Here is a 27,048-nt window from a genome sequence, read left to right on the forward strand (position 1 = left end):
GCTTGCCACTGCTGTGAAGAGAAACCAACCCAGAACAGGACAATCACCGCAATAGCAAAGTGGGAAATCGGATGGCTTCAAGGCCAATTGAATTCAACAGATGATGATAATGCTGGGGTCCAATTGATAATTGTGGTATTCTGTGTTAGGTGATCTTGGAATGCTCTTTGTATTCTTTCTTCTGCATTCATGATTTAATGTTCTGTAGCTGGGCGTTTGGTAGCGTTAGAAAACGGGAAGACTTGAACTAGAGTGGTTGTTTAAGCTGTCTCTCTATGTTACAATAAATTTACTTCATTACCCACTTTAAAAGGTCTTGTGATACTTACATCAATAATACTCTGCTGGTGCCCCAGGGCACGTTCTTAAGTTATTTAAACACTATTTCGAAACTAGTGACAGAATGTCAGAATACCAGGTGTTGAAAATCTAACTATGACCTACACAGCAAAAGAAAGGTGTAAGGGCTACGCTCTGCCTCCCTTTTACTAGCTCATACTCCCTGCATCTACTGAAGCAGAAGTGGAGGACTCTTCTTCTCCCACATCACAGCAAAGACCTGGAACAGCCTCCCCACGCACCTTCGGATCATCACCTCACTTCCGGAATTCCGAATGGCCCTCAAGACCTGGCTGTTCGAATAAATCTCCGGGACCTGAAACGGCCTGAATACCCTATTGAGTGATTGTCGACGCTTTATAAAATCCTGATTGATTGGAGGAAGAGAAGGAACCCACCTCACTTCCATTGCGTTTCCAAAAACACTAGAATAGCATGTATATGGCATGCAATATGAATCTCGAAAACGGATTTCAGGTGGCATGAGTCATAGAAAAACAAAATCATACTTTTACTCCAAGAGGATTACTCTTACGTTTGGAATAAATGTATACTTTTTTTTTAACTTACAAAAAAAAAATCAATACTTGTGGGTAGCTGCCAGTCACAGTTTTCTATGAGCATTTATATTTGTAAGCATTTATATATGCGTAAATGTGCAGAGTGTACATCTATGCATACGTAAACGCTCCGGAAAAATTAATTTTCTTCCCTCTGGAGAAATCCTTCTTCCCTTTAATGCAACTAGGTTTGGTGACATTCCCACCCCATTTCCACCTAGAATACACATTTACTCCTGCCCTTGATAGGAGTAAACCTTTGAATGTATGTAGGATGGGATGTAAGTTAAAAAAAATCGGAGGCAGTATTACGCAAGGGAATCAATTAAAAACAATGTAAATTCACATTTTGAAATTATGCGACACAGAACGAGCCAAACACGCAGTGAAGTGCAGGTAAGGTGTGAAAACCTCTTGTGAATTAGGCCCTGAAACAGTCAACCTTTGAACCCCGCAAACAACTACCTCTTCCAGTTTCGAAATTATTAAAAAGGGTCCTCGTTTTTACACTATGACGAAGGGTGAGGATGTTTTTTAACATTTGGCAGCCTACGCTGGATTCCCCTCACCCGTACATATTATACGCACCACATAGTTCACCATCTCTTCACTCACCTGTGTGATGCGGAGGAACTCATGGGCCTTCTTCAAACAGGAGGTGAACTCGGTCTGATCCTGAGCTCCTGCCTGCCACAAGGAAGAAGAAATGGTAACCACAGGGATATCAAATAATGAATGGAGGAAGCTGGCAGATGGAGACAAGAGGGTGAACGAAACGAGTAGCAGAGGAAGGAAGAGAAGGGGAGACAAGCATATGCAATGCAATAGGTCTCGCATTAGGAAAGTTTGATCTATTGGTATTGTAAATGACAAATATTTTATTTATGTGTTGGTTTTTAAAATAGCGAAATTAATATCTTTGTCATTTACAATGCCAATAGTTTTAACTTTCGCAAACGTGACACCTATAGCATTTGTAATGCAATATGTGTTGTATTTATATGACTTAGATGTATTAATATTACTAATAACAATGGCTTTTATTTTTTTAAATAATTAATACTTATATAAAAGTGATTGTAATTTATAATGGCAATAGCTTAAACTTTTGTAAATAACTTTTGGGAAGATTATGTTCATTGTATTTTATTGTGATGAAAATCCAAGAACAGCAGTGAAATATTAACATCTTTTTGTGACATTTGTAATAAAGCTTGAAACATTGAAAGAACATATTAGTACCAGTTGTTGTTGAATGGTTGCACAGAATGATGCTGTGGCGTTCAGTGGTGCTGAGTGATGCTGTGGCCTTTAGTGGTGCTGTCTCATGCTGTGGCCTTCAGTGGTGCTGAGTGATGCTGTGGCGTTCAGTGGTGCTGAGTGATGCGGTGCCATTCAGTGTTGCTGAGTGATGCTGTGGCATTCAGTGGTGCTGTGGCATTGAGTGGTGCTGAGTGATGCTGTGGCGTTGAGTGGTGCTGTGGTGTTGAGTGGTGCTGTGGCGTTGAGTGGTGCTGTGGCATTGAGTGGTGCTGTGGTGTTGAGTGGTGCTGAGTGATGCTGTGGTGTTGAGTGATGCTGTGGCGTTGAATGATGCTGTGGCGTTGAGTGATGCTGTGGCGTTGAGGGATGCTATGCGCTGAGTTGTGCTGTGGCGTTGAGTGGTGCTGTGGTGTTGAGTGGTGCTGTGGTGTTGAGTGGTGCTGTGGTGTTGAGTGGTGCTGTGGCATTGAGTGGTGCTGTGGCATTGAGTGGTGCTGTGGCATTGAGTGGTGCTGAGGCATTGAGTGGTGCTGTGTTGTTGAGTGGTACTGAGTGATGCTGTGGCGTTGAGTGATGCTGTTGCATTGAGTGATGATGTTGCATTGAGTAATGATGTGGCATTGAGTAGTGCTGTGGCGTTGAGGGGTGCTGTGGCATTGAGGGATGCTGTGGTATTGAGGGGTGCTGTGGCATTCAGTGGTGCTGAGTGATTCTGTGGTGCTGAGTGATTCTGTGGTGTTGAGTGATGCTGTGGCGTTGAGTGGTGATGTGGTGTTGAGTGGTGCTGTGGTATAGAGTGGTGCTGTGGCGTTGAGTGGTGCTGTGGTGATGAGTGATGCTGTGGCGTTGAGTGGTGCTGTTGTATTGAGTGGTGCTATGGCGTTGAGGGGTGCTGTGGCATTGAGGGGTGCTGTGGCATTCAGTGGTGCTGAGTGATTCTGTGGCGCTGAGTGATGCTGTGGCATTGAGTGATGCTGTGGCGTTGAGTGGTGCTGTGGTGTTGAGTGGTGCTGTGGCATTGAGTGGTGCTGTGGCATCGAGTGGTGCTGAGTGATGCTGTGGTGTTGAGTGATGCTGTGGCATTGAGTGATGCTGTGGCGTTGAGTAATGCTGTGGTGTTGAGTGATGCTGTGGTATTGAGGGATGCTGTGCCCTGAATGGTGCTGTGGTGTTGAGTGGTGTTGTGGCATTGAGTGGTGCTGTGGCATTGAGTGGTGCTGAGTGATTCTGTGGAGCTGAGTGATGCTTTGGCGTTGAGTGATGCTGTGGCGTTGAGTGGTGCTGTTGTGTTTAGTGGTGCTGTGGTGTTGAGTGGTGCTGTGGCATTGAGTGATGCTGTGGCGTTGAGTGGTGCTGTTGTGTTTAGTGGTGCTGTGGCGTTGAGTGGTGCTGAGTAATGCTGTGGCATTGAGTGATGCTGTGGCATTGAGTGGTGCTATGGCATTGAGTGGCGCTGCGGCATTGAGGGGTGCTGGGGCATTAAGGGGTGCTGTGGCATTGAGTGGTGCTGAGTGATTCTGTGGCACTGAGTGATGCTGTGGCATTGAGTGGTGCTGTGGTGTTGAGTTGTGCTGTGGTGTTGAGTGGTTCTGTGGCATTGAGTGGTGCTGTGGTGTTGAGTGTTGCTGAGTGATGCTGTGGCGTTGAGTGATGGTGTGGCATTGAGTAATGCTGTAGCGTTGAGTCATGCTGTGGCATTGAGGGATGCTGTGGCATTGAGTGTTCTATTGTATGCAGAAAATGTAAGAAGAGGGGGCATTATGCCAGGATGTGTAAACATTTAAAGCCAAAGAAGAAACATTTACATATGTTTGAATAAGTGGTGGAGGAGTCAAACAAATAAGCGTTACAGGTTGTGCATGAGGCAATGGGTAAGGAGAACATGCCCGACGTGTGATAGCGTGCAATAAGATTTTGAGGCTAGTTATGCACTAATTTTTTGGTGGGGGAATTAGTGCGTGGCTGGTTAATGAATGGTATTTGTTTGCAGAGATGAGCTGTTTGCCACTTAGCAAAAGCAGCAGGCTCACAATGGGATATTGTGGGGTAAGGCGCTGCTCAGCTGTCCTAACAAAACCAAAGTGATTTCCTTTGTGAAGAAACGCCCCCGCAATAAAAATGTCAGTTTATGGGAATTAAGACGTAAAAATATTAAAATACGCCCTTGCCATCAGTTCATTCTGCCAATGCACATAACCTTGATAAACCAATTGCGGCCTGGAGCAGGCTTGCAGGGTAGTTGCTATTAAGTACTATGGAGCGCAGGGGCGAACCGTGCTCGTCGGGGTTGGCTGCAGGCAGTGGCGCGGCCACTGTGATGTGTTTGAAACTTCAAAGGTAAGTCTTATATCTGAAAGGAATGAAATGAGGGCTTTCTTTCTCCCACCCTAACCGAGAACTTAATTGTTGTGAAGCTAGTTTATTGGCGTTTCTTTCGCTCAGTGGTGCCGCGGATCTTTTATTTATATAGGTCTGGTGTAATGTCGGGATGTACAAAGGCTGCACTCCCTTTATCTATACATGAATATTTAAATCACAAGGTAGCAGGGACGCTGGCAGCTGTGCGGCTATCCCTGAAATGATGCGGTAACCAGATATGTGCTCTGAAATTCTAATGTTCAATGTTATGGTGTGATGGCATTACGCAGAGGGGGGCGGGGGAGACCATTCCTTTGAAGTCTGAAGCTCTCACTGTGGCGGGTCTGATGCGTGCTACAAATGGTGGTTTGTGAGGTGGGGGGGGGCGGAAGGGATTCCTGAACTGCACGTGAAGTCTAGTGCAAGAGGGGGCTTCATGCCAGGATGTGTAAACATTTAAAGCCAAAGAAGAAACATTTACATATGTTTGAAGAAGTGGGGGCGGAGTCAAACAAATAAGTGTTCCAGGTTGTGCATGAGGCAACGGGTAAGGAGAACATGCCCGACATGTGTGATAGCGTGCAATAAGATTTTGAAGCTAGTTGTGCACTAATCTTTTGGTGGGGGGATTAGTGCATGGTTGGTTAATGAATGGTATTTGTTTGCAGAGATGAGCTGTTTGCCACTTAGCAAAAGCAGCAGGCTCGCAATGGGATGTTGTGGGGTAATCGCTGCTCAGCTGCCCTAACTGGACCAAAGTGATTTGCTTTGTAAAGAAACGCCCCGCAATAAAAATGTCAGTTTATGGGAATTAAGACGTAAAAATAGTAAAATACGCCCTTGCCATCAGTGCATTCCCCCAATGCACATAACCTTGATAAACCTATTGCGGCTAGGAGCAGGCTTGCAGGGTAGTTGCTATTAAGTACTATGGAGCGCAGGGGCGAACCGTGCTCGTCGGGGTTGGCTGCAGGCAGTGGCGCGGCTCCTGTGATGTGTTTGAAACTTCAAAGGTAAGTCTTATGTCTGAAAGGAATGAAATGAGGGCTTTCTTTCTCCCACCCTAACCGAGAACTTAATTGTTGTGAAGCGAGTTTATTGGCGTTTCTTTCGCTCAGTGGTGCCGCGGATCTTTTATTTACATAGGTGTGATGTAATGTCGGGATGTACAAAGGCTGCACTCCCTTTATCTATACACTAGCAGCCCGTCCCGACGTTGTCCGGGAATGAATTGCTGCCGGCCAGTAGTATATTGTTTTGTAGGATTTCGTTTTGATAGCATTTCTTATCTGTGACAGGCCTGTGAAACGCTCCGATTCACAGTGCACTGCTGATGCACTTAAGAGTGCGCATTCAATAGTGTGTGAACTCGAGTTTCCCTACTTTATTTTTCCATGCAATATTATATAGCACGAACTCGACAACATGGCATGAGGACAATTTACATTACAGAAGAACACATTCATTTGTGGTAGGCACGGAGAGACAAAGTGATTTGCCTGGAATCACAGGATGTTGAGCTGATGCCGAGATTCGAACGTAGCTCCCCAGCTCTATAGTTTGCAATTCTAGAACTTGTGGCGTAAGGTTTGTCTAAAAGTGTATGTCGGTGCTGGCTATCAATGAGAGAGACCTGTGCATTTTTCAAATGGGTGGTGAAAAAATATGAGTATGTTGCTGGAGATGTGGGCCGCCGTGCCACCAATTTACTTACCGGGGGAGGGTAAACGCCCATTATTCCGCAACTTTCTTTCCGCATACCATCACTCCGCATACTTTCATTACGAAAGTACCATGACTCTGCAATGCCATTATAACGCATGGCATTACAATTTAATATGCTTTTACCATGCATACATTTACAACGAAATTCGTTGTAAATGCATGAATGGTAAAAGCATGTTTTTTTTTAATGTTTGGATAAGGTAAGTATGGGTATAGGGTGTATGTTTTGGGGTACTGAGGTATATGTTTTGGGGTGTTTGGGTATTTTAAGGGTTTAGATATAGTTTTGGGTTATGGGATACAGGGGTAGTTTTAGGGTTTAGGGATAGGTATGGGTTTTGGGGTACAGGGGTATTTTTAGGGTTCAGGGCTAGGTTTGGGTTTTGGGGTATAGGGTTAATTTTAGGGTTCAGGGGTAGGTTTGGGTTTTGGGGTACAGGGGTATTTTAAGGGTTCAGGGCTAGGTTTGGGTTTTGGGGTACAGGGGTATTTTTAGGGTTCAGGGGTAGGTTTGGGTTTTGGGGTACAGGGGTATTTTAAGGGTTCAGGGCTAATTTGGGTTTTGGGTACAGGGGTATTTTAGGGTTCAGGGGTAGGTTTGGGTTTTGGGGTACAGTGGTATTTTTAGGGTTCGGGGTTAGGTTTGGGTTTTGGGGTTCAGGGGTATTTATAGGGTTCAGGGCTAGGTTTGGGTTTTGGGGTAGAGGGTATATGTATAGGGTTAAGATGGGTTAGTGTTTAAGGGTGTTGGGGTATTTTAAGGAGTAAGGGTGGGTTATGATTATGGAGTGCAGGGGTATTTAAAGGGAGCAGGGTGGGATTAGCACACGATATGAGACATGGCATGAAGGGGATCGGAAGGGATTCCTGAACTGCACGTGAAGTCTGGTGCTACGTGGCTGATGGGCTGGGGAGCAGGGGCGAGCATATGGGGTGTGGGTGAGGCCAAGCGTGCGCCTGGCGAAGCGTCACGCTTCAGTAGACAACATGCATTGGGAGGAATCCTCTTGTTCAAGAGTGTTGTTTCCTCTACAATAGTTCAGAGCTAAAAATAGCTCGACCTAAAAATAGATGATGGATACATACACAGATGTTTTCAGATGACTGAGCGCAGGTGACGAAGGGCAGAAGTAACAACAGAGCAAGGATTTCCAATGTTGGTCCTGACCTGATCCATGCCAGAGTTTTGGGAAAACCGATGACCTTTTGCATGAAAAGTACTTACTGAACAGAAAGGCATCTTAAGTGGATTTCAAGAAAATGTAGCATGGATCCAGGCATCCTGGACATATGGTTAACAGCCCGCTATCAAAAAGGAGGCTGCGGAAACAGAGACATGAAGCTAGGAAGAACAGGGAAGTCCACAAAGAAGGGGATAAGATTATTTTCGAGACAGAAGAGGGAGAGGAGAGCCTGGAAACCAGAGAAGGAAAATTGAAAATGAAAAATCAGCAGCATTTTTTATAGGTCCAGGTTGTGGTCAAAATGATCCCCACCAGGGTCCCAGGTAAAGCACACAGGGCACACTAGCTGATGGAACCAAGTTACTCTGTGTGACGGAGAGGTGACTCCTTTTGTGCATTTCTTGTTGGAGGATAAAAAGCCATATAGTGGAGACATCTGTGACCAATGGGAGGGAAAGGATGGGGTCCATAAGCTGAGGAAGGTGTTAAAGGCTGCTGTAGAGAAGCAAAGACTGTAATGATACAATGATACTGGCCTGAAATGAAGGGAGTACACAAACAAATACACATATGTTTCTGAGTTCATACCGCACCTCCAGAAAGGCCTGAACCGCGAATGCGGTATCCCACAACTGGGTGCCATTGGTTCCCTGAAAAGCAAAAACATTCGATAACTGTGACAGTCATACATTTACAGGAGCAGGTGTGCAGTATGTATAGTGTAATGTGTCCGCAGTGTTCAGTATCGATATCCAATTTGCATCAGCGGCGGCCCCTCCATTGTATCGGAGTAACACCTGCCCCCTCCCAACACTAGTAAGTAAAACGATAATAGAACAGTTTTGGACCTGTTTTATTATCACTTTATTTTAATCACCTGGACCCGCCCCCAGGAATCTGACGAGTCTTGGGGGCGGTTCCAGGGGATGATACTGCTGGTGGGGGAGTGGTGGGCACTCCCTTCACTGCACATGAGGTGTGTGGCCAACCGTCTTAGGCCGGCCGAACCCCTCATGCACAGTGAAGCTCTCCCCAGCCTGAGCTGTGTTGCTGGGGCTGGAGAGAGCAGGCACAGGCTTCCAGTCTGCCTGGGAGTGCAAGTTGCCGGCGCGCAGGCCAATCCTGAAGATGCTCTCATGCGAGAGCAGCTTCAGGATTGGCCACAGGGCAGGCTGGGAGCCTGTGCCCAGAAGCAGGAAGAGCCAATGTCGGGGTAAAGGCGGTGTTAAGATAAGTTATTTTTTTTTATCCCCGAACTCTCCCCACCTCCCTCCTCCCCACCTCACTCCTCCGGCCCAACCCCCACCTCCCCACCTTGGCTGGGGATGGCCACTACTGGTAGAGAGATGGATCTGTATGTGTGTAGTGTATGTGCTGAAAAGCCCGGGAACAGACCATATATTGTAAGCGTCTGCCGCTCCATTAGAGCGGAGGAGTGCTGGCACCCCTCCTACCACCAGCAAATAAAACGATAATAAAACGGGTGTTAAACGCGTTTTATTATCATTTTATTTTAATCCCCTGGACCCGCCTCCAGGACTCTGACGGGATGACCCTGGTGGGGTTGTGGTAGTGCACTCCCTTGTCCCTTCTCTGCGCATGAGGGTTTGGACTGCCGTCTCAGGACGGCCAAACCCTCATGCACAGTGAACAGGCCCGGACTGGCCATTGCGGGCACCGGGTAATCCCCCAGTGCGCCGCAAGGGTGGGGGCCGGTTTTGGGCCCCGGGGCCGTTTTTGCAGGCATAGCTGCAAAATCGGCCCTGTAACAAAATCGGCCGAAAACCGGCCCGGTAAAGAGCTCGGTCGCACCCCCAGGGGACCGGCCGAGCACTTTGCCAGGGCCGGTTTTGGTTCTCAGTCCGGCCCTGACAGTGAAGCTTTCTCCAGCTCTCTCTCAGCTGCGTTGCTGTGGCTGGAAAGAGCAGGCACAGGCTCCCAATCTGTATGGGAGCAGGGTTTGCTGTCACTCAGGCCAATCCTGCAGCTGCTAGGACTGGCCGCAGGGCAGGCTGGGAGCCTGTGCCCAGAAGCAGGAAGTGCTGATGTGCGCTAGACGGCAGCAGCGGTAAGGCATTTTTTAATTGTTGTCCCCAAAGGCTCCCCATCTCCCTTTTCCCCAACTTCCACTTCCCTCCTTCGGCCCGGACCAACCCCTACTTTGGCTGAGTACAGGCCACTACTGATTTGCATGTGTAGATTGCATGTAGAGGAATGCACTTCTGTGTATTTTTCATTTCTGCAGTGCATTTCTTCCCACTAACATCTATGGATTGGCATTACATGGAATAATTAAAGTACCTCAGTGAAGTGAGTTTACCCTGAATAGCATTGTAGATATTTCAGTTGCACCGCAACCTACTGGCATTCTTTCTGCATGCACAATTTTAGCCCTGTGGCATATGCGGATCTGTTTCCACTAAATTGATAAGACAGCTCAGTGAAGTGTTCATTGCAGAGATCTGTATGCAATCAGTGGGCACAGGTCAGAATTCCAGCAGGTAAGACCCAGCCTTTCATCCAACTGAGGTCAAGATATTGAGTACCAGTGTGATGGACAATACATGTATAGTGCTACAGACCTCCTGTGGTAAATGCCCTTAAAAATCTAACGATTACTAATGTATTACTGTACATACAATTACTGTTCCCCCCTTTTTTTAGGTCTGGCTTGACAGTACATCTGTTTGGGTTGCCCATTGCAACCAATTCTTTAAAGTAAACATAGAGTAGGCTTTGACACCAGTAAGTAAGTAAGTAAGTAATATATTTATTTGTATATGATTAATTAAAATCTTTACAAAAATATAAAACGCCATATAACAGTACAAATTATTTAAAATGCCTTTGACACCAGCTACAGGAGCATTAATCTCTCGCTTCATGCTTTTGGCTATTTGGTGTACCATGTTGTCTTCCTGGAAGTGCTTCTAATTAAATGCATGAAGGACTACTTTACACCCGAAACGTATACTCAATTATCAGGCTTGTTGTAAAAATCAATTATGTATCTCCCACTTGTATTCTATACAGAAAGCAATCCTTTTTTGCCTCTTTTTTCCGAGCACCTCAAAGCCAGTAGGGCAGACGTCAATGTGATAAAGAGCAGTTGTACTTGCAACACAAGTAATCAGCATTTATGAATGCCAGCGTTCACATGCGCTGCAGCCACCACATTAATTAAAGCAAGACATATTGGTTTTGCCAGTGCTTTTTGCTTATGGCATTGTAGGGCTGGAAGGCAGGTCTAGGTCTATGCAGGCTACTTGTTGAGTTTAGGAGTTGGTCAGTATACACAGGGCACAAATCCTAAGAAACACTGCAGGTGGACACATTATATGTAATTCACAATGACATTATAGGAAATGGCTTCACAGTAAGTAATGTCATATCCTTATCATGTTCCACACTAAAAATTGAACAAGCCTAGTTTACAAAAATATCGAGTTAACATAATCACACCGAAATGTAAAATTAAAATGGTACTTATCTTGTAAGCATCTGTTCGTGGCACCTAGTGCTGTAGCTTCACATTCTGTGCATTCTTCTGCCATCTAGTGTTGGGTTCGGATGTCTACTACCAGTTTTTTTCTTCTAATTAAGGGCCCGATGTAGGTAGCCCTTTACCGATCCGAATCGGCCGAAAATACAGATTTTCGTCCGTTTCCGATCGGTAAAGGGCTACCGAGATGTAGGGGCACATTTTCGGTAATTATACCGAATCGGTATCATTACCGAATCGGTATATTTACCGATTCGGTAATATGTACCGAATCGGTAAAATAATTATCGATTCGGTAATATTTACCGATTCGTTAAAATTACCGAAAAAGCAATGTAGGTAGAAAATTTACCTTTGGCACATGGCTTACAGAATCAGTATTTTACCATGGAATACAAATCCATGGTAAAATACCGATTCCTGTGTACATGCACATCTGTGCATGTACACATGTGCCATGTGACAGACAGACGTGCCCTTAGGGCATGTCTGTGTGCCACATTGCACACATGCCCGTTTTGGGGGTGCTAGAGGGTGTCAAAGTGACACCCCCTGCACCCTTGTGAATTCTTTAATTACCGATTCGGTAAATACCGAGTCGGTAATGCCTAATCATTCCTACGGGCTTCAAAGCCCATAGGAATGAATGGGCATTACCGATTCGGTATTTACCGAATCGGTAATTAAAGAAATGTTAAGGATTCGGTAACGAATCCAGATGTTGGGACCTACATCCCATTTACCGATTTTGAAATACCGAATCGGTAAGATTCGGTATTTCTAAATCGGTAAATGGGATTTACCTACATCGGGCCCATAGTCTTTTCAAGTCACAGGACCTAAAGACTCCACCTATTAGTGGTATTGCGCCTGGGCATCTGTTCCTTTGTTAGACTGTTTTTCCCGTACGTAGGGCAAAGTTAGGAATGGAGCATAGGTAATTAAAAAGAAAACATGGCCATGCAAAGCAGAAAAATAAAGTTAATGAAAGAAAGGAACATTTCTGCAACAACCTCAGGTGACCAGGAAAGAGGGTGGGCGCATGTGACGCTACAGCACTACATGCCACAAAGAGATGCTTACAAGGTAAGTAACATGTTCTGTTCATGGCATGTTTAGCTGTAGATGCACATGCTGGACATAGCCTGTAAATCAGACCTGCCTAAAGAGGTGGCTTTGCCTGAGGATGTTGCAAAAGATAGAAAAAGTGTACAAAAGACCGCATGGCCAACGCTAGATTGTTGATTAGCCAGGTCGTCCATACAGTAGTGTTTGGTAAAGGTATGAGGGTAGACCAAGTAGCTCCTTTACAGATGTCAGCTAATAGTAAATTACCTAAGAAAGCCATATAAGCCCCTTTCTTACGAGAGGAATGAGGTCTGTGAGGGATGGGCATGGTACTTTTTGTTTGGCATAACAGGTCTGTATGCACTTGACCAACCATTGTGCAACCCCTGCGTTGGAAATAGCACGTCCTTTCTGGAGCTTGCAGTAAGAAACAAATAGCTGTTGAGTCTTACGGAAGGGCTTTGTCCTGTTAATATAGTACATTAGCGCTCTCTTGACATCAAGTTTGCAAAGTGCGTTCTGCTACCGTTTCGGTATGTGGAAAGACGTGGAGTAGATCGATTGTACGGTTAAGGTGAAAACTAAAGGCAACTTTTAGGGATGAATTGGGATTGGTTCTGACAAGCACTCTATCTTTATGTACTTGTAAAAACGGCTCTTCTAAGGTAAGAGCGTGTATTTCATTGACTCTTCTGAGAAAGGTAATGGCTACAAGGATGGCTGCTTTCCAGGATACAAATTGAAGCAGATAAGAGGGAAGAGGCTAAAAAGGGGGGCCCTTCAGTCTAGTGAAGACTATGTTAAGGTTCCAGTCGGGAGCAGTGCTGTCCGTGGTGGACTAATCCATTTGAGGCCTTCCATGAATGCTTTAATGAACAATTCTGAATAGGGAAATATGTTGTCTATTCTGCAAATATGCAGCTACGGCAGCCAGATGTAAACGATAAGATGTAGAGGCAAGTCCTGACTTCCGCAGGTGAAGGAAGTAACATATAAAGTGTTGCGTAGACACTGTAAACAGATTGATTTCTTTGGGAAGACAATATTGCATGAACCATTTCCATTTGGCTGCCTAACATGCCCTGGTAGTAGGTTGTTGTGCCTCCTTAAAAATAGATAAACAGTCTTGTGGTAGATTAAGGTAACCAAATCCTAAGACCTCAGGAGCAAGATCGCAAGGTAGAGCAGCTAAGGATTGGGATGTCTGAGAGTGCTGTGCTTTTGTGTTAGAAGATCTGGCCTGTTTGGGAGCTTCTTGTGTAGGATTAGAGAAAGTTATAGTAGTGTGGAGTACCATGGCTGGTGTGTCTAGGTTGGTACTACCAAAGTGAGCGTGAGTGTTTTCTGTCTCAGACTTTTTATTGCAAACGGTAGGAGTGCGAGAGGCAGAAAAGAATATGCAAATATCCCATATTAACTCATCCATACCGCATTTTGCCAGAGACTGTGGGTGTGATATTCTGGCGGCTAAGTTTGGGCACTTTGCGTTTTTGGCGGAGGCAAACAGATCTATCTGTGGGAACCCCCAACGGTGAAAGTATGTATGTAGGACTTGATGGTAGAGTTCCCACTCATGGACTTGTTAATGTGTCCTGCTGAGCAGGTCTGCTAGATCACTGTCCACTGTAGGAAAGGGCTGAGGAATGGCTTGAATAAGTAGATGGACTTTGTTATGGATTGCCCACCTCCTGATGCTGTGGGCCACACTGGACAACTGCAGTAAATGTGTGCCCCCTTGTTCTTGTAATGAAAACATGGCAGTTGTGTTCTCTGTGTGTATCAGAACTGTCTTCTTCTGAATGAGTGGGTGGAAAGCCCAGAGAGCGAACTGGATGGCTACCAGGTCCGGGTGATTGATGTGAAGGTTGCTGGACAGGGTACACTGACCCTGAACAGTGAGACGATTGAGATGCGCTCCCCAACCTGTAAGCCATGCACCTGTGGTGATGGTCTCTTGCAGAGCTGGGTCCAGGAAGGGCCGCCCCTGCAACAGGCAGTTTGTGTTCCACCACCAATGTGTGCGGCCCCACACCAACACTAGATCCTTTAGATGATCCTTCACTTCAGACCACTGTGCCGCTAGGCACTCTTGTAAAGGGCACATGTGGGTCCTGGCATGAGGGGCTACAGCGATGCAAGACGCCATCATGCCTAGTAGACACATCACATTTCTGACTGTTACCTGTCAATCTGGCTGAAAAAGAGGCACCATGTTTTGTAAGGCTTATACTCTGGGTGGGCTCTGATAAGCTTTTCCCACACATGCATCTAGGATGGTCCCAAGGAAGGGCAGTATGTGAAGGAATTGAAGGTGGGATTTGGTCAGATTGTTGGTGTCACTTAGACTGTGCAAGGTGTGAATTATAGTCTGAGTATGGGATAGACAGAGTTGCTGTGTGGCACTCTTGATCAGCAAGTCGTCTAGGTAAGCAAACACATGGATGACGCTCCTCCTGAGATCTGTGGCCACTACAGCCTGACATTTGGTGAAGACTCTTGGTGCAGTGGTAACCCCGAAGGGTGGCACTTTGCATTGATAATGCCATCCTCTTACCACAAACCTGAGATATCTGCGATGTGCTGGGTTGGATGGGTACGTGGAAGTAGGCGTCCTACTGATCCAGGGCAGTCATGAAGTCGCCTTTGTGCAAGAGTGGTATAACGTCCTGTAGAGTCACCATAGTGGAAGTGCTCCGACAGAATGTATTTGTGGAGAGGCCAGAGATCAAGGATGGGCCTGAGGGATCCGTGTTTCTTTGAGATAAGAAAATAGAATGAGTATACACCCTCTCTGCGGTGTTGATGCGGAACAGGTTCTATGACCTCTTTGTCCAGGAGGACATGTACCTCCTCATGATAGAGGCACGGAACAAAATATGTGTTGGCGATGGGGAATGTTTGGAGGTGTATTTGGGAGTTATAGACAATATCCCCCTGTATGATGTCTAGAACCCAACTGTATGAGGTAAATTCAGACCAATGGGCCACAAACTCCTTTAATCTCCCCCCAACAGGTTTTTCTGATCAGGGGAGGCTGAAGGCTGTCACTTCTTTGAGAGGGTTGTTCCTTTTGTGGCTACACTTTAACCTCTACCATTGCAATTGTTGCCCTGGTATCCAGCCCTGTAGTACCCCCATGAGGTGGACAGGTGTAGTGGCTTGGTGAATGTGGAAGAGGATTCTGGAGTGGGTGTTTTTAGATGCGCTATGAAACTGTGAGAGCTGAAAGGAGCCTTGAGTGGGCGGTGTTTGAAGGGCGACCATCGCTTTTCCTGTATCTGTCTTTTTTATTTTTTTGGATCATTTTATCGACCTGAGGGCCAAAGAGATGGTGATGATAAAAAGGCACATTTAGTAAGTGTTGCTGCACCTCTGGTTTAAAACCAGTAACCTTCAGCCATGCATGGTGTTGCAAGACAATGCTGGAATTAATGCCGCCAGTGGCTGCATCCACTGCGTCTAAAGCATAGCGAATATTAGTATGCAAGATAACCTTCCCCTCTGCCAATGACTGCTGACCTTTTTTGCTGTACTGTTCTGGGAGATGTTCTACCAAATCTGCCATTTGGTCCCACTGTGTGCAGTCATATCGGGAGAGCAAGCCAATGGAATTGGCTTTTCGCCAATTAGTTGCAGACTGTGCTACCACCCTCTTGCTCTCAGCATCTATCTTCTTACTCTCCCAATCAGGAGGGGTTGCATGCCCAGAACTCTAGGTGTTTGTGCGACTTCTGGCATTATGTACCACCAGGGAGTCAGGGGGGAACTGGCCATGGTCATTAGGGGAGGCTTTATACTTCCGATCTACCCTAGGCTTAATGACTCTTGCCTTGACAAGCTCCTTGAAAATCTCAATTGGAGGTTTGAGGACCCCTTTCAGCCTTGGGAGATATTGGAGGGAACACTGAGCGGAGGAGAAGGTTTCCTCAAGGAAATCATTTTATTCTTGCTGCACGTGAAGCTCAACATTGTGGAATGTGGCAGCCCTGTGTAGTACCTCATAATATTCAGTGACATCATCGGTTGAAGAAGGCTTGGCGAGGTACAAATCTGTGTCTGCAGGTAGTTCAATATCATAATTATCCCAAGGGTTCAGGCCCTGTGGGTCATAAATCGGGTCACATGGGTCATAAAAAAGGGGTTTAGGACTGTTTTTACCCCCTGAGTGTAAGGAACCTGTTGGTGAGTTCTGTTATGACTCTAAAGGCAACACAGGTGGTACAGAAGAGAAGGAGGGAGAGAAGGCGGAGGACAAGCAGGAGATAGAGGAGAGGTAGCCCTGTCGTGCTTCTTAGGCCTCTTGTGAGAGGTTTGCAACGGTAGGTTGATAGCCTCCTCAAAAGTCAACATCCTCTTATGAGAAAGAGAGTCCTTCAGCACCTGGTAAACTTTACCAAGATGCTCCCAATGCCTGGCTGGATATGTGTCTGCTGTTGCTGGGCATCCAGGTGTTCCTGAAGCCGATCAAGGATTAGCTGCCCACAGTCTTTGAAAGCCACAGAGGAGGCAGTGGTGGAAGACAGCCTCGATGTTATAGATAGTCGCCCACCGGAGGGTGTCGAGCTCGATGTCGATTGCTTCCAGTCGGCGGGTCTTCATGCTGAACTTGCCTTCGGCTACGAGTGTTTTGGTTCAAGGTGTTTCTGTTCCAAAATCTTCAGCTCCACCCCTTTTGAGTCTGGGGATGTGCCTTCAGTTCTGGTGCCCAGGCAGCAGACAAGGCTCTATGCTTCGGGGAGGATTTCGGCATCTAATTTGAAACAGGCATCAGGTCCATCTCGAAATGTAGGTGTCGACCCTGGTGGGAAGGCAGTGGCGCACCAGAGGCCTCATGGGAACAAGAGCTTGAGGCAGATACCTCTTTGTGGTGAGTAAGGGGAGCATCAGTACTCACTGCAGTCTTTTGCTGCTGCTGGGCAGGGGAAGGTTGTTCAGCCTCAATAGCTACCTCAGAGTTAATGCTTTCTGACAATTCCATCTCATCAGCCGGAGCCTCCACCTCTTCAATATCAGACTCCTCATGCTCTCCAAAGATGTCCGGAGTGTCTTCTGCCTCTTGTTTGTGTGCCATGGTGGTCTGGATGAGGCAACGAGCATGTCGGTTTGTAGAGCCTTTTGGTATGGAACGCAAGATAAAGCCAAACAGGAATCCTCTTGGAGTCAGGAACAAACAGAGATTGCAAACTTCGTGAATGTCGGACCTCGGGTACTTGGCTTGGCAAGTAGGACAGTATCGAAATAGAGACCTTTCCATCACTGAGCCGAGAGGTATGTAGCCGGCACAGAGTTTAATAGAACATGACAGTTGAGAAGCATTATTGCTTTGTAGGACCAATGGATCCGGGGGCCCGGCAAGAACACCACACGTCATGAACTGGAGCTCACAACGACAGGTCTGAACTCAATGGCGGAGAAAAAACAATATAACAATGGAGCCAATGCCCAGGCATAATTCCACTAATAGGTGGAGTCACTAGGTCCCGAGACTCGAAAAGACTTTGTTAGACCTGTCTGGCTTTTTGGCGAAGTCCCTCCTAATTATTATTTATTTTGTCCCCTTTTTGCCCCTCATACCCTTAATAATTTTTGGTCTACTGACTTTTTGTAGGTGTTGGCCAGGGGGATAGGTGTTCTTTCTCCCCCTCATAATCTTTTACCTCAGGCCCAGAGGCCTGTTCTGACAGGAAAGTTGGCACCACCTAAAATGGTGGCCACCAACTGCCCTAACTGTCACACACAGAACTTGGCCATAGCCTAGCATAGGGCATTCTAGAACCTTCTGGTCCATTCTGGACCACTGAAGGGCAGCCTATATAAGCCGGAATGCGGGGCACCCATTTTGTCTACCTGTGAGAATCAGCTGGAGGACAGGCTGTAGCTAAGGGTGGGAAAAGGTTAGACCTAGGGTTGACCTCCTGGACTGGGAAGCTGCCTTACTGATCCATCCCACTACTCCCCTTTTGGTTACTTGTCCTGGCCCCGCTGTTGAGGGTTCCTGGAGACCCTGGGCGCCTAGCTTGCCCCTTGTCTAAATTATACAGGGGAAGTCCTCAGGAGAAGGAGACTGCAGTGCTGCGGTGTGCAGTCCTCTGCCCAGCAGAACGATTCTAGAGAGACTGTTGTAGTAGGACTCTCCCACGGAAAGGGGCTTATCCTGGTGCCCCCTCCCCTTGCTCTGCTTGTTATTCCAGTGCTGCCCAACTGCTGGAACCGCGCCCCCCTGGTGCCATAACCCCCCCGTATCCCTCCTCCTACCTGTGACAACGAGGGATGGGGTAGCGGAGGCAGCGGGACCACGAGCTGTGCTACACCTGGGCCAGCGTGTGAGTGCTGAGGGAGCAGAGACGGTCATACAACTAGCCGTTCTGTTCCTGCAACGGTGTTGGGCGAGCGGCGTTAATGTGGAGCTGTATTTGAGGGCTCTGAGGTGAGGAGCGGACTACGCGAAGCCCTTGTCAATTTCTGAGTGGGCGGAGATGGAGGGCAGCGCCGAACGAACAGCGCGGTCTCAGGCGGTGAGACACTCGCCTTTCGCGCATGTCCCGTTGAGCTGCCGGGCTTCGTGAGGCGGAGCCGGATCACAGGAGGCGGAAGCTGGCAGGCGGGTCTGGAAGCTGAGGAGCGCTTCGCGCATGTACAGGAGATCAGCGCGTCCCCTTCCCGTGTGAGGAAAAGCGGAGGAAGAGTGCCGGGAGTCCCACAGCGGCAGCGGCAAATAAGAGCTTCTCTCCCCTGCTCGAGCGCCACACAGTGAGGCTGGCGTGAGCGGGAGGGGAGGTCTAGGAAGCGTAAAAGCGGCTAAGGAAATTGAGTGAAATCTGCCTCTCTGGTCGCTGGTGTCACGTAGAGGAGAGCTGGGGGGCCCCAGAGGCTGGGTATCTCGCCAGCGCGTGGCTCTCTCCTGTCCTTCTCACTAATTTTCCTTCACCCTCGGGCGCAGCAAGAATACCACCGCCTGGTATAGCACAAGTAAGGAGGTGGTTATAGGGGGAAGTGCCTGCTACGAGAGAAACTGGTGTGTTTGCTAGATACCCTACCAGCGAGTACACTGAGACTCTATCCCCAAGAGTACAGGGTCCATAAGGAAGCCCAGGCAGGGCTAATTTAACTGTTAATTTAAGTGGTTCTAAAACAATTGCCTTCAAATAGATAGTAGAGGAACTGTAATGTTTCCCATATAAATGAAAATGTTGCTCTGATCTGATTTAGGGGCTGTTCTTGTCAAACGTTAGAGTAATGCTGTGCTTAGAAATGATATGACGTAAGCAGAGTACAGTAAATGCTTAACTGCCCTAAGAGAGTGGAAGGGTTACCAATCAGCCATGGTTATGGTACATGACTAAAGTAATGAACTATGGTAATTAATTGATGACCTGTGCAACATTTTAAGAGTGCTATTGATTTATAAAACCAATTGTGGAGTACAGGCCTTATTTAAACTAGCCTATGGAAGAGTAAGTGTTACATGCCAGACAGTGTCATGGTGTGTGACTAACTGTATAGTCCTGTAAATACTGATTGCCAAACTGTGCTAGGAGTTCAAGAGTATATTATTTTTATAAAGCAGTACGTATTTTCCCACATTTTTGGTGTAGTGTTTTCTTTTTGAGTGCTATTGCGTGGAATTACTTTTAGGTGGTCTGCAACCTTTACACTGTGCCTCTGATATGCTAGTCTTGCCCTAGGCCAAGCTACCCCAGTTCCAACATATTGGTGCCTAGCGGTGGGATACTGACTTGGTTACAGCTACTCACTAGTAATTTGACGTAATACACTAAACCTACACCAGGAGTTTTCTCCTTGCGGCCCTCCCAATTTGTCTTTTTGATTTTTCCAAATGTATTCCTGGTGGTGGGTGGAGTTGGCTTTAGGTTGCCCTTGCAACTCTGAAATTTTTGGTGTGCATCTAGGTTTGCCTGACTCACAATGGAGTTCGCTGTGGAAAACCTAGAGGTCTATTCCGTGTCACAATTGAAAATGTTCTGCCAGCAAATGGGGTATTTTTCAAACATGGTGCCAGGAAGGGGGAGCTCCAGACCAGTCTTAGGGCTTGGGTGGAGGCACACCAAGGAAAGAAGGAGGAGGATGAAGAGGCCGACCAGGACATGGTGGGGGAGGTAGAAGAGTTATTCCACACTGAAGGGGAAAACTTACTCCCAGGACCAGTGTCCTACTCCAGAAGGGGCAGTAGCATCTCTGGGGGAAGCCTAACGGAAGCCGAGCTCACCGATAGGAGGGAGAAAAGACAGTTAAGGTGGGAGTTGGCTAAGTTGGAGCAGGAGAAAGAGGAGAGGAGGATGGCCCACGAGTTCAGATTAAAGGAACTAGAGCTCCAAAGTCTGCGACGGGGGTCCTCTCCTAGTAGGAATGGTGGCAGCGAACCAAAGGAGTCAGCCAGGGAGACCAAACCCCATTTACCAAAAGACCTGATAGCGAGCTTCAGTCAGGGGGACGATATAGCAAAGTTGCTGGCTGCTTATGAGGTTTCTCTGAGGGTTCATGGGGTGCAGGAGAAGCACTGGGGGGGTGGTTTGTACAGGTACATGCCTCCTGCTGGTCGGGACACCTTGCTGGCCCTGGAACCAGAGGAACAAACTAACTACCCCACCATGAAGCTGGCGTTGTTAAGGAAGTTCGGGCTTACCCCAGAAAGGTACCGACAGAAGTTCAGGGGGAGCCACAAGTTGAGTACTCAGAACTGGGTGGACTTCCTTGACTACGCCAGAAAGGCCTTAGAGGGTTGGGTCCAGGGCAGTGAGGTGAAACATTATGAGGGGCTGTACGATCTATTTTTGAGAGAACACCTCCTCGAGAAATGTTTTCCCGAGCTGCGCCTACACCTGGTGGACAGCAAGCTGACCAATCCCCGGAAGCTTGCAGAGGAGGCGGACATCTGGACAAGTACCCGGGTGTCCTCCAAGGGGACCGGAGGGGAATCTCAAAAAGCCGGACAGGGCGCCCCCCAGAAGAAGGAGGGGGGAGAGAAAAAGAAAGAGTTCTCTAAAGGTCCCCAAAATAACTTCCAAGGGAAGGGAGCAGGTTTCACCCCTAGGGCAAACCCGCCCCGAAACCCTAATCCTGGCCAAAGCCAGCATCCCAGGGTTCTCCACTGTTTTGAATGTGGTGGTGTTGGACATTATAAGGGGGATGTCAGATGCCCAAAGAGACCACCCCCTCCCACCGGAGGAAAGTCACCGGGAGTAGCTAGTGTAGCGCTCGGGGAGGAGTTGCCCTTAGATAAGGGGGGTGAGTGGGCGGGTGTCACCTTAGTGTCCCTGGGAGAGCGGGAGATGGTGCCAAAGATCCAGGTGCCCCCAAATACTACAAAGTATGCGCAATGGGTTACCATCAATGGCCAGAGAGGGGAGGCTCTGAGAGATACAGGAGCCAGCATGACTATGGTGAGAAGTCAGCTGGTGTCTCCAGAGCAGGTTGTTCCTAATGTACTCCACCCCGCCGCGATGGCTGACAGCAGAATGGGCCACTATCCAGTGGCTGAGGTTCCCTTTGAGTGGGAGGGGGTTGCAGGTTCACTTCGAGTTGCCGTAAGCCCTGCCGTGCCAGTCGATTGTCTGTTGGGGAATGACATGGAACACAACACTTGGAGAGAGGTGGAATACCGGACGCATTCTGCGATGCTGGGTACACCTGACTGGGCCTGTGTCAGCACACGGTCTCCGACTGCCCGGAGAGGGAGTTCGCCTGGGTTGGAGCCTGGAACAATGGCCCAACCCGCTGCTAAGAAGGGACAGACCCGGAGACAGAGAAAGCCTGCTCCGGCTTCCACACCCCATGAGACAGATCGGCCACCTGCGGTGGTGGACCAGGAGTCCGTGGAGGGGGAAGTAGACTCTCTGGAGGATTTACCCATCCCTGCGGAGTGGCATGTGGAGGGAGGTCCCACCAGAGAGGAATTCTGTAAGGGGCAGAGGGAGTGCCCCACCCTTGAGGGACTGAGGCGACAGGCTGAAGCCCAAGCAGCAGGTGATGTTACGGGACATTACCATATTTACTGGGAGGATGGACTCCTCTACAGTGAACCCAAGGTACCCTTGCCTGGTTCATCAAGGGCCTTGGTAGTCCCGCAACAGTACCGAGCCTTTCTTTTGGAATTGGCTCATGCCATACCCCTGGCAGGACACTTAGGCCAGGACAAGACCTTTGCACGGCTTGTCCTCCACTTTTACTGGCCTCAGATGAAAGTGGCGTCCAACACATACTGTCGGACGTGTGTAACCTGCCAGGCCAGTGGGAAAACAGGGGTGAAGCTAAAGGCTCCCCTGGAACCACTTCCAGTCGTTAGCACACCCTTTGAGAGGGTGGGCATCGACATTGTAGGGCCTTTGGATCCACCAACAACAGCTGGTCACAGGTTTATCCTGGTACTGGTGGATCATGCCACACGGTACCCAGAGGCAATACCTCTGAGGACAGTCACTGCACCTGTAGTGGCAAGAGCCCTAATGGGAATCTTTACCCGAGTGGGATTTCCCAAGGAAGTTGTGTCTGACAGGGGGACCAACTTCCTGTCAGCTTACATGCGGGCATTGTGGAAGGAGTGTGGAGTGACCTACCGGTTCACCACTCCTTATCACCCCCAGTCGAATGGACTGGTTGAGAGGTTTAATAAGACCTTGAAGGGCATGATCAGAAGTCTGCCCGAGAGCCTGCGGAGGAAATGGGACGTCCTCCTGCCCTGTTTACTCTTTTCCTACAGGGAAGTGCCCCAGAAGGGAGTGGGCTTCAGCCCCTTTGAGCTTCTGTATGGGCACTCTGTACGCGGTCCTCTCAGCCTGGTGAAGGATGGTTGGGAGAAGTCTCCCAGGAAACCCCCCCAGGATGTGGTGAGCTACATGCTGGCCTTCAGGAGCCAAATGGCGAAGTTGTGGAAGCAAGCTTCTGACAACTTAGAGGCCAGACAGGCAGTCATGAAGGAGTGGTATGACCACAATGCTCATCAGGTGGAATTGGAGCCTGGACAGAAAGTGTGGGTGATGGAGCCTGGAGAGCTTAGCGCCCTCCAGGATCGCTGGACAGGCCCCTTTGAGGTGTTGGAGAAGAAGGGTAAGGCCACATACCTGGTGGACCTTAAGACCCCTCGACAGCCCCTACGGGTGCTGCATGCCAACCGACTCAAGCCCCACCATGAGAGGCCCGAGGTCATGTTGATGATGGTGACTGACGGGGAAGAGGAAGCGGAAAGCGAACCTCTCCCAGATCTCTTTTCGTCTCAAGAGAAGGATGGGTCAGTGGAGGGAGTGATTCTCTCTCCTACTCTAACTCCTGAGCAACGGGAGGACTGCCGCCAGATCCTGGAGCAGTACTCTTCGTTGTTCTCCCTTGTCCCGGGAAGGACCCACCTGTGTACCCATGACGTGGACACAGGAGACAGCCCACCAGTGAAGTCCAAGACCTACCGGCTGTCTGACAAGGTGAAGGCTAGCATCCATGGAGAGGTTGCCAAGATGCTAGAGCTGGGAGTAATTGAACCTTCCAACAGCCCTTGGTCCAGTCCGGTGGTGCTCGTGCCAAAGGCCGCACCACCAGGCACCACACCTGAACTGAGGTTCTGTGTGGATTACCGAGGACTGAATTCAGTGACAAGGACTGATGCTCATCCGATCCCTAGGGCGGATGAATTGATTGACCGGCTAGGAGCTGCCCAATATCTGAGTACCTTTGACCTCACTTCAGGGTACTGGCAGATCTCCTTGACAGATGGAGCAAGGGAAAGGTCAGCCTTCTCCACGCCTGAGGGACACTACCAGTTCTGTGTGATGCCCTTTGGGCTCAAGAACGCCCCTGCCACATTTCAGCAGCTGGTGAACCAGGTCCTCTCTGGAATGGAGAGTTTCTCTGCTGCTTACTTGGATGACATTGCTGTCTTCAGTAGCAGTTGGGAGGACCATCTGCAGCATTTGCAAGCCGTTCTCCAGGCCCTGAGACAAGCTGGATTGACCATCAAAGCCAGCAAATGCCAGATTGGGCAGGGGTCGGTTGTGTACCTTGGACACTTGGTGGGTAGGGGGACTGTGCAGCCCCTGCAGGCGAAGATTGAGGCAATCATGGCCTGGGAACCCCCCAAGACACAGACTGAGGTCCGAGCTTTCCTGGGCCTCACAGGCTACTACCGTCGCTTTGTGAAGGGGTATGGCACTATTGTAGCGCCCCTCACAGAGCTCACCTCCAAGAAACAACCTCGACGGGTAGTTTGGACGGGAGCTTGTCAGCAAGCTTTCGAGAAATTGAAACAGGCAATGTGTGCGGCACCGGTCCTGAAGGCCCCAGACTTCTCCAAGGAGTTCATTGTCCAAACAGATGCATCAGAACATGGCATTGGGGCAGTGTTATCGCAACTGAATGAAGAGGGCCTGGATCAACCTGTAGTCTTCTTATCCAGGAGACTGCTTCCCCGGGAACAGAAGTGGAGTGCCATTGAGAGGGAAGCTTTTGCGGTGGTGTGGGCTCTGAAGAAGCTGCGGCCATACCTCTTTGGCTCGCACTTCCTGGTTCAGACTGACCACCGACCCATTCGTTGGCTGATGCAAATGAAGGGGGAAAATCCCAAGTTGTTGAGGTGGTCCATCTCCCTACAGGGAATGGACTTCCGGGTGGAACATCGGCCTGGAGTGGACCACGCCAATGCAGACGGTCTCTCCAGGTATTTCCGCCTTAGTGATGAGGACTCCCAAGGGGTTGGGTAGTTCTCCCCACTTTCAGCTGGGGGGGACGCGTGTTAGACCTGTCTGGATTTTTGGCGAAGTCCCTCCTAATTATTATTTATTTTGTCCCCTTTTTGCCCCTCATACCCTTAATAATTTTTGGTCTACTGACTTTTTGTAGGTGTTGGCCAGGGGGATAGGTGTTCTTTCTCCCCCTCATAATCTTTTACCTCAGGCCCAGAGGCCTGTTCTGACAGGAAAGTTGGCACCACCTAAAATGGTGGCCACCAACTGCCCTAACTGTCACACACAGAACTTGGCCATAGCCTAGCATAGGGCATTCTAGAACATTCTGGTCCATTCTGGACCACTGAAGGGCAGCCTATATAAGGCGGAATGCGGGGCAGCCATTTTGTCTACCTGTGAGAGTCAGCTGGAGGACAGGCTGTAGCTAAGGGTGGGAAAAGGTTAGACCTAGGGTTGACCTCCTGGACTGGGAAGCTGCCTTACTGATCCATCCCACTACTCCCCTTTTGGTTACTTGTCCTGGCCCCGCTGTTGAGGGTTCCTGGAGACCCTCGGCGCCTAGCTTGCCCCTTGTCTAAATTATACAGGGGAAGTCCTCAGGAGAAGGAGACTGCAGTGCTGCGGTGTGCAGTCCTCTGCCCAGCAGAACGATTCTAGAGAGACTGTTGTAGTAGGACTCTCCCACGGAAAGGGGCTTATCCTGGTGCCCCCTCCCCTTGCTCTGCTTGTTATTCCAGTGCTGCCCAACTGCTGGAACCGCGCCCCCCTGGTGCCATAACCCCCCCGTATCCCTCCTCCTACCTGTGACAACGAGGGATGGGGACGCGGAGGCAGCGGGACCACGAGCTGTGCTACACCTGGGCCAGCGTGTGAGTGCTGAGGGAGCAGAGACGGTCATACAACTAGCCGTTCTGTTCCTGCAACGGTGTTGGGCGAGCGGCGTTAATGTGGAGCTGTATTTGAGGGCTCTGAGGTGAGGAGCGGACTACGCGAAGCCCTTGTCAATTTCTGAGTGGGCGGAGAAGGAGGGCAGCGCCGAACGAACAGCGCGGTCTCAGGCGGTGAGACACTCGCCTTTCGCGCATGTCCCGTTGAGCTGCCGGGCTTCGTGAGGCGGAGCCGGATCACAGGAGGCGGAAGCTGGCAGGCGGGTCTGGAAGCTGAGGAGCGCTTCGCGCATGTACAGGAGATCAGCGCGTCCCCTTCCCGTGTGAGGAAAAGCGGAGGAAGAGTGCCGGGAGTCCCACGGCGGCAGCGGCAAATAAGAGCTTCTCTCCCCTGCTCGAGCGCCACACAGTGAGGCTGGCGTGAGCGGGAGGGGAGGTCTAGGAAGCGTAAAAGCGGCTAAGGAAATTGAGTGAAATCTGCCTCTCTGGTCGCTGGTGTCACGTAGAGGAGAGCTGGGGGGCCCCAGAGGCTGGGTATCTCGCCAGCGCGTGGCTCTCTCCTGTCCTGCTCACTAATTTTCCTTCACCCTCGGGCGCAGCAAGAATACCACCGCCTGGTATAGCACAAGTAAGGAGGTGGTTATAGGGGGAAGTGCCTGCTACGAGAGAAACTGGTGTGTTTGCTAGATACCCTACCAGCGAGTACACTGAGACTCTGTCCCCAAGAGTACAGGGTCCATAAGGAAGCCCAGGCAGGGCTAATTTAACTGTTAATTTAAGTGGTTCTAAAACAATTGCCTTCAAATAGATAGTAGAGGAACTGTAATGTTTCCCATATAAATGAAAATGTTGCTCTGATCTGATTTAGGGGCTGTTCTTGTCAAACGTTAGAGTAATGCTGTGCTTAGAAATGATATGACGTAAGCAGAGTACAGTAAATGCTTAACTGCCCTAAGAGAGTGGAAGGGTTACCAATCAGCCATGGTTATGGTACATGACTAAAGTAATGAACTATGGTAATTAATTGATGACCTGTGCAACATTTTAAGAGTGCTATTGATTTATAAAACCAATTGTGGAGTACAGGCCTTATTTATTTAAACTAGCCTATGGAAGAGTAAGTGTTACATGCCAGACAGTGTCATGGTGTGTGACTAACTGTATAGTCCTGTAAATACTGATTGCCAAACTGTGCTAGGAGTTCAAGAGTATATTATTTTTATAAAGCAGTACGTATTTTCCCACATTTTTGGTGTAGTGTTTTCTTTTTGAGTGCTATTGCGTGGAATTACTTTTGGGTGGTCTGCAACCTTTACACTGTGCCTCTGATATGCTAGTCTTGCCCTAGGCCAAGCTACCCCAGTTCCAACAGACTTCATTTGGAGAAAAACAAGTTGTACATGTCCGAGCCCAACACTAGATGGTGAAAGAATGCACAGCATGTGTATCTACAGTTACACATGCAACAAAAGA

At 48.7% G+C, this 27,048-nt stretch overlaps 1 protein-coding gene across 1 annotated transcript in view; it reads right to left on the minus strand.

Moving 5' to 3' along the window:
• LOC147731234 (lanosterol synthase-like) overlaps positions 1 to 27,048 on the minus strand; it is a 310,880-nt gene that overhangs the window by 113,898 nt on the left and 169,934 nt on the right. Inside the window, exons 11-12 of the mRNA XM_086954169.1 lie at positions 8,023 to 8,079; positions 1,515 to 1,586 (exon numbers count right to left, since the gene is read on the minus strand). Of these exons, the coding sequence (XP_086810295.1) occupies positions 1,515 to 1,586; positions 8,023 to 8,079 (129 nt within the window). The remainder of the gene's footprint in view (positions 1 to 1,514; positions 1,587 to 8,022; positions 8,080 to 27,048) is intronic.

The sequence above is a fragment of the Lissotriton vulgaris genome, chromosome 2_1 (genome assembly GCF_964263255.1).
Source record: "Lissotriton vulgaris chromosome 2_1, aLisVul1.2, whole genome shotgun sequence".
Taxonomy (NCBI): Eukaryota; Metazoa; Chordata; class Amphibia; order Caudata; family Salamandridae; genus Lissotriton; species Lissotriton vulgaris.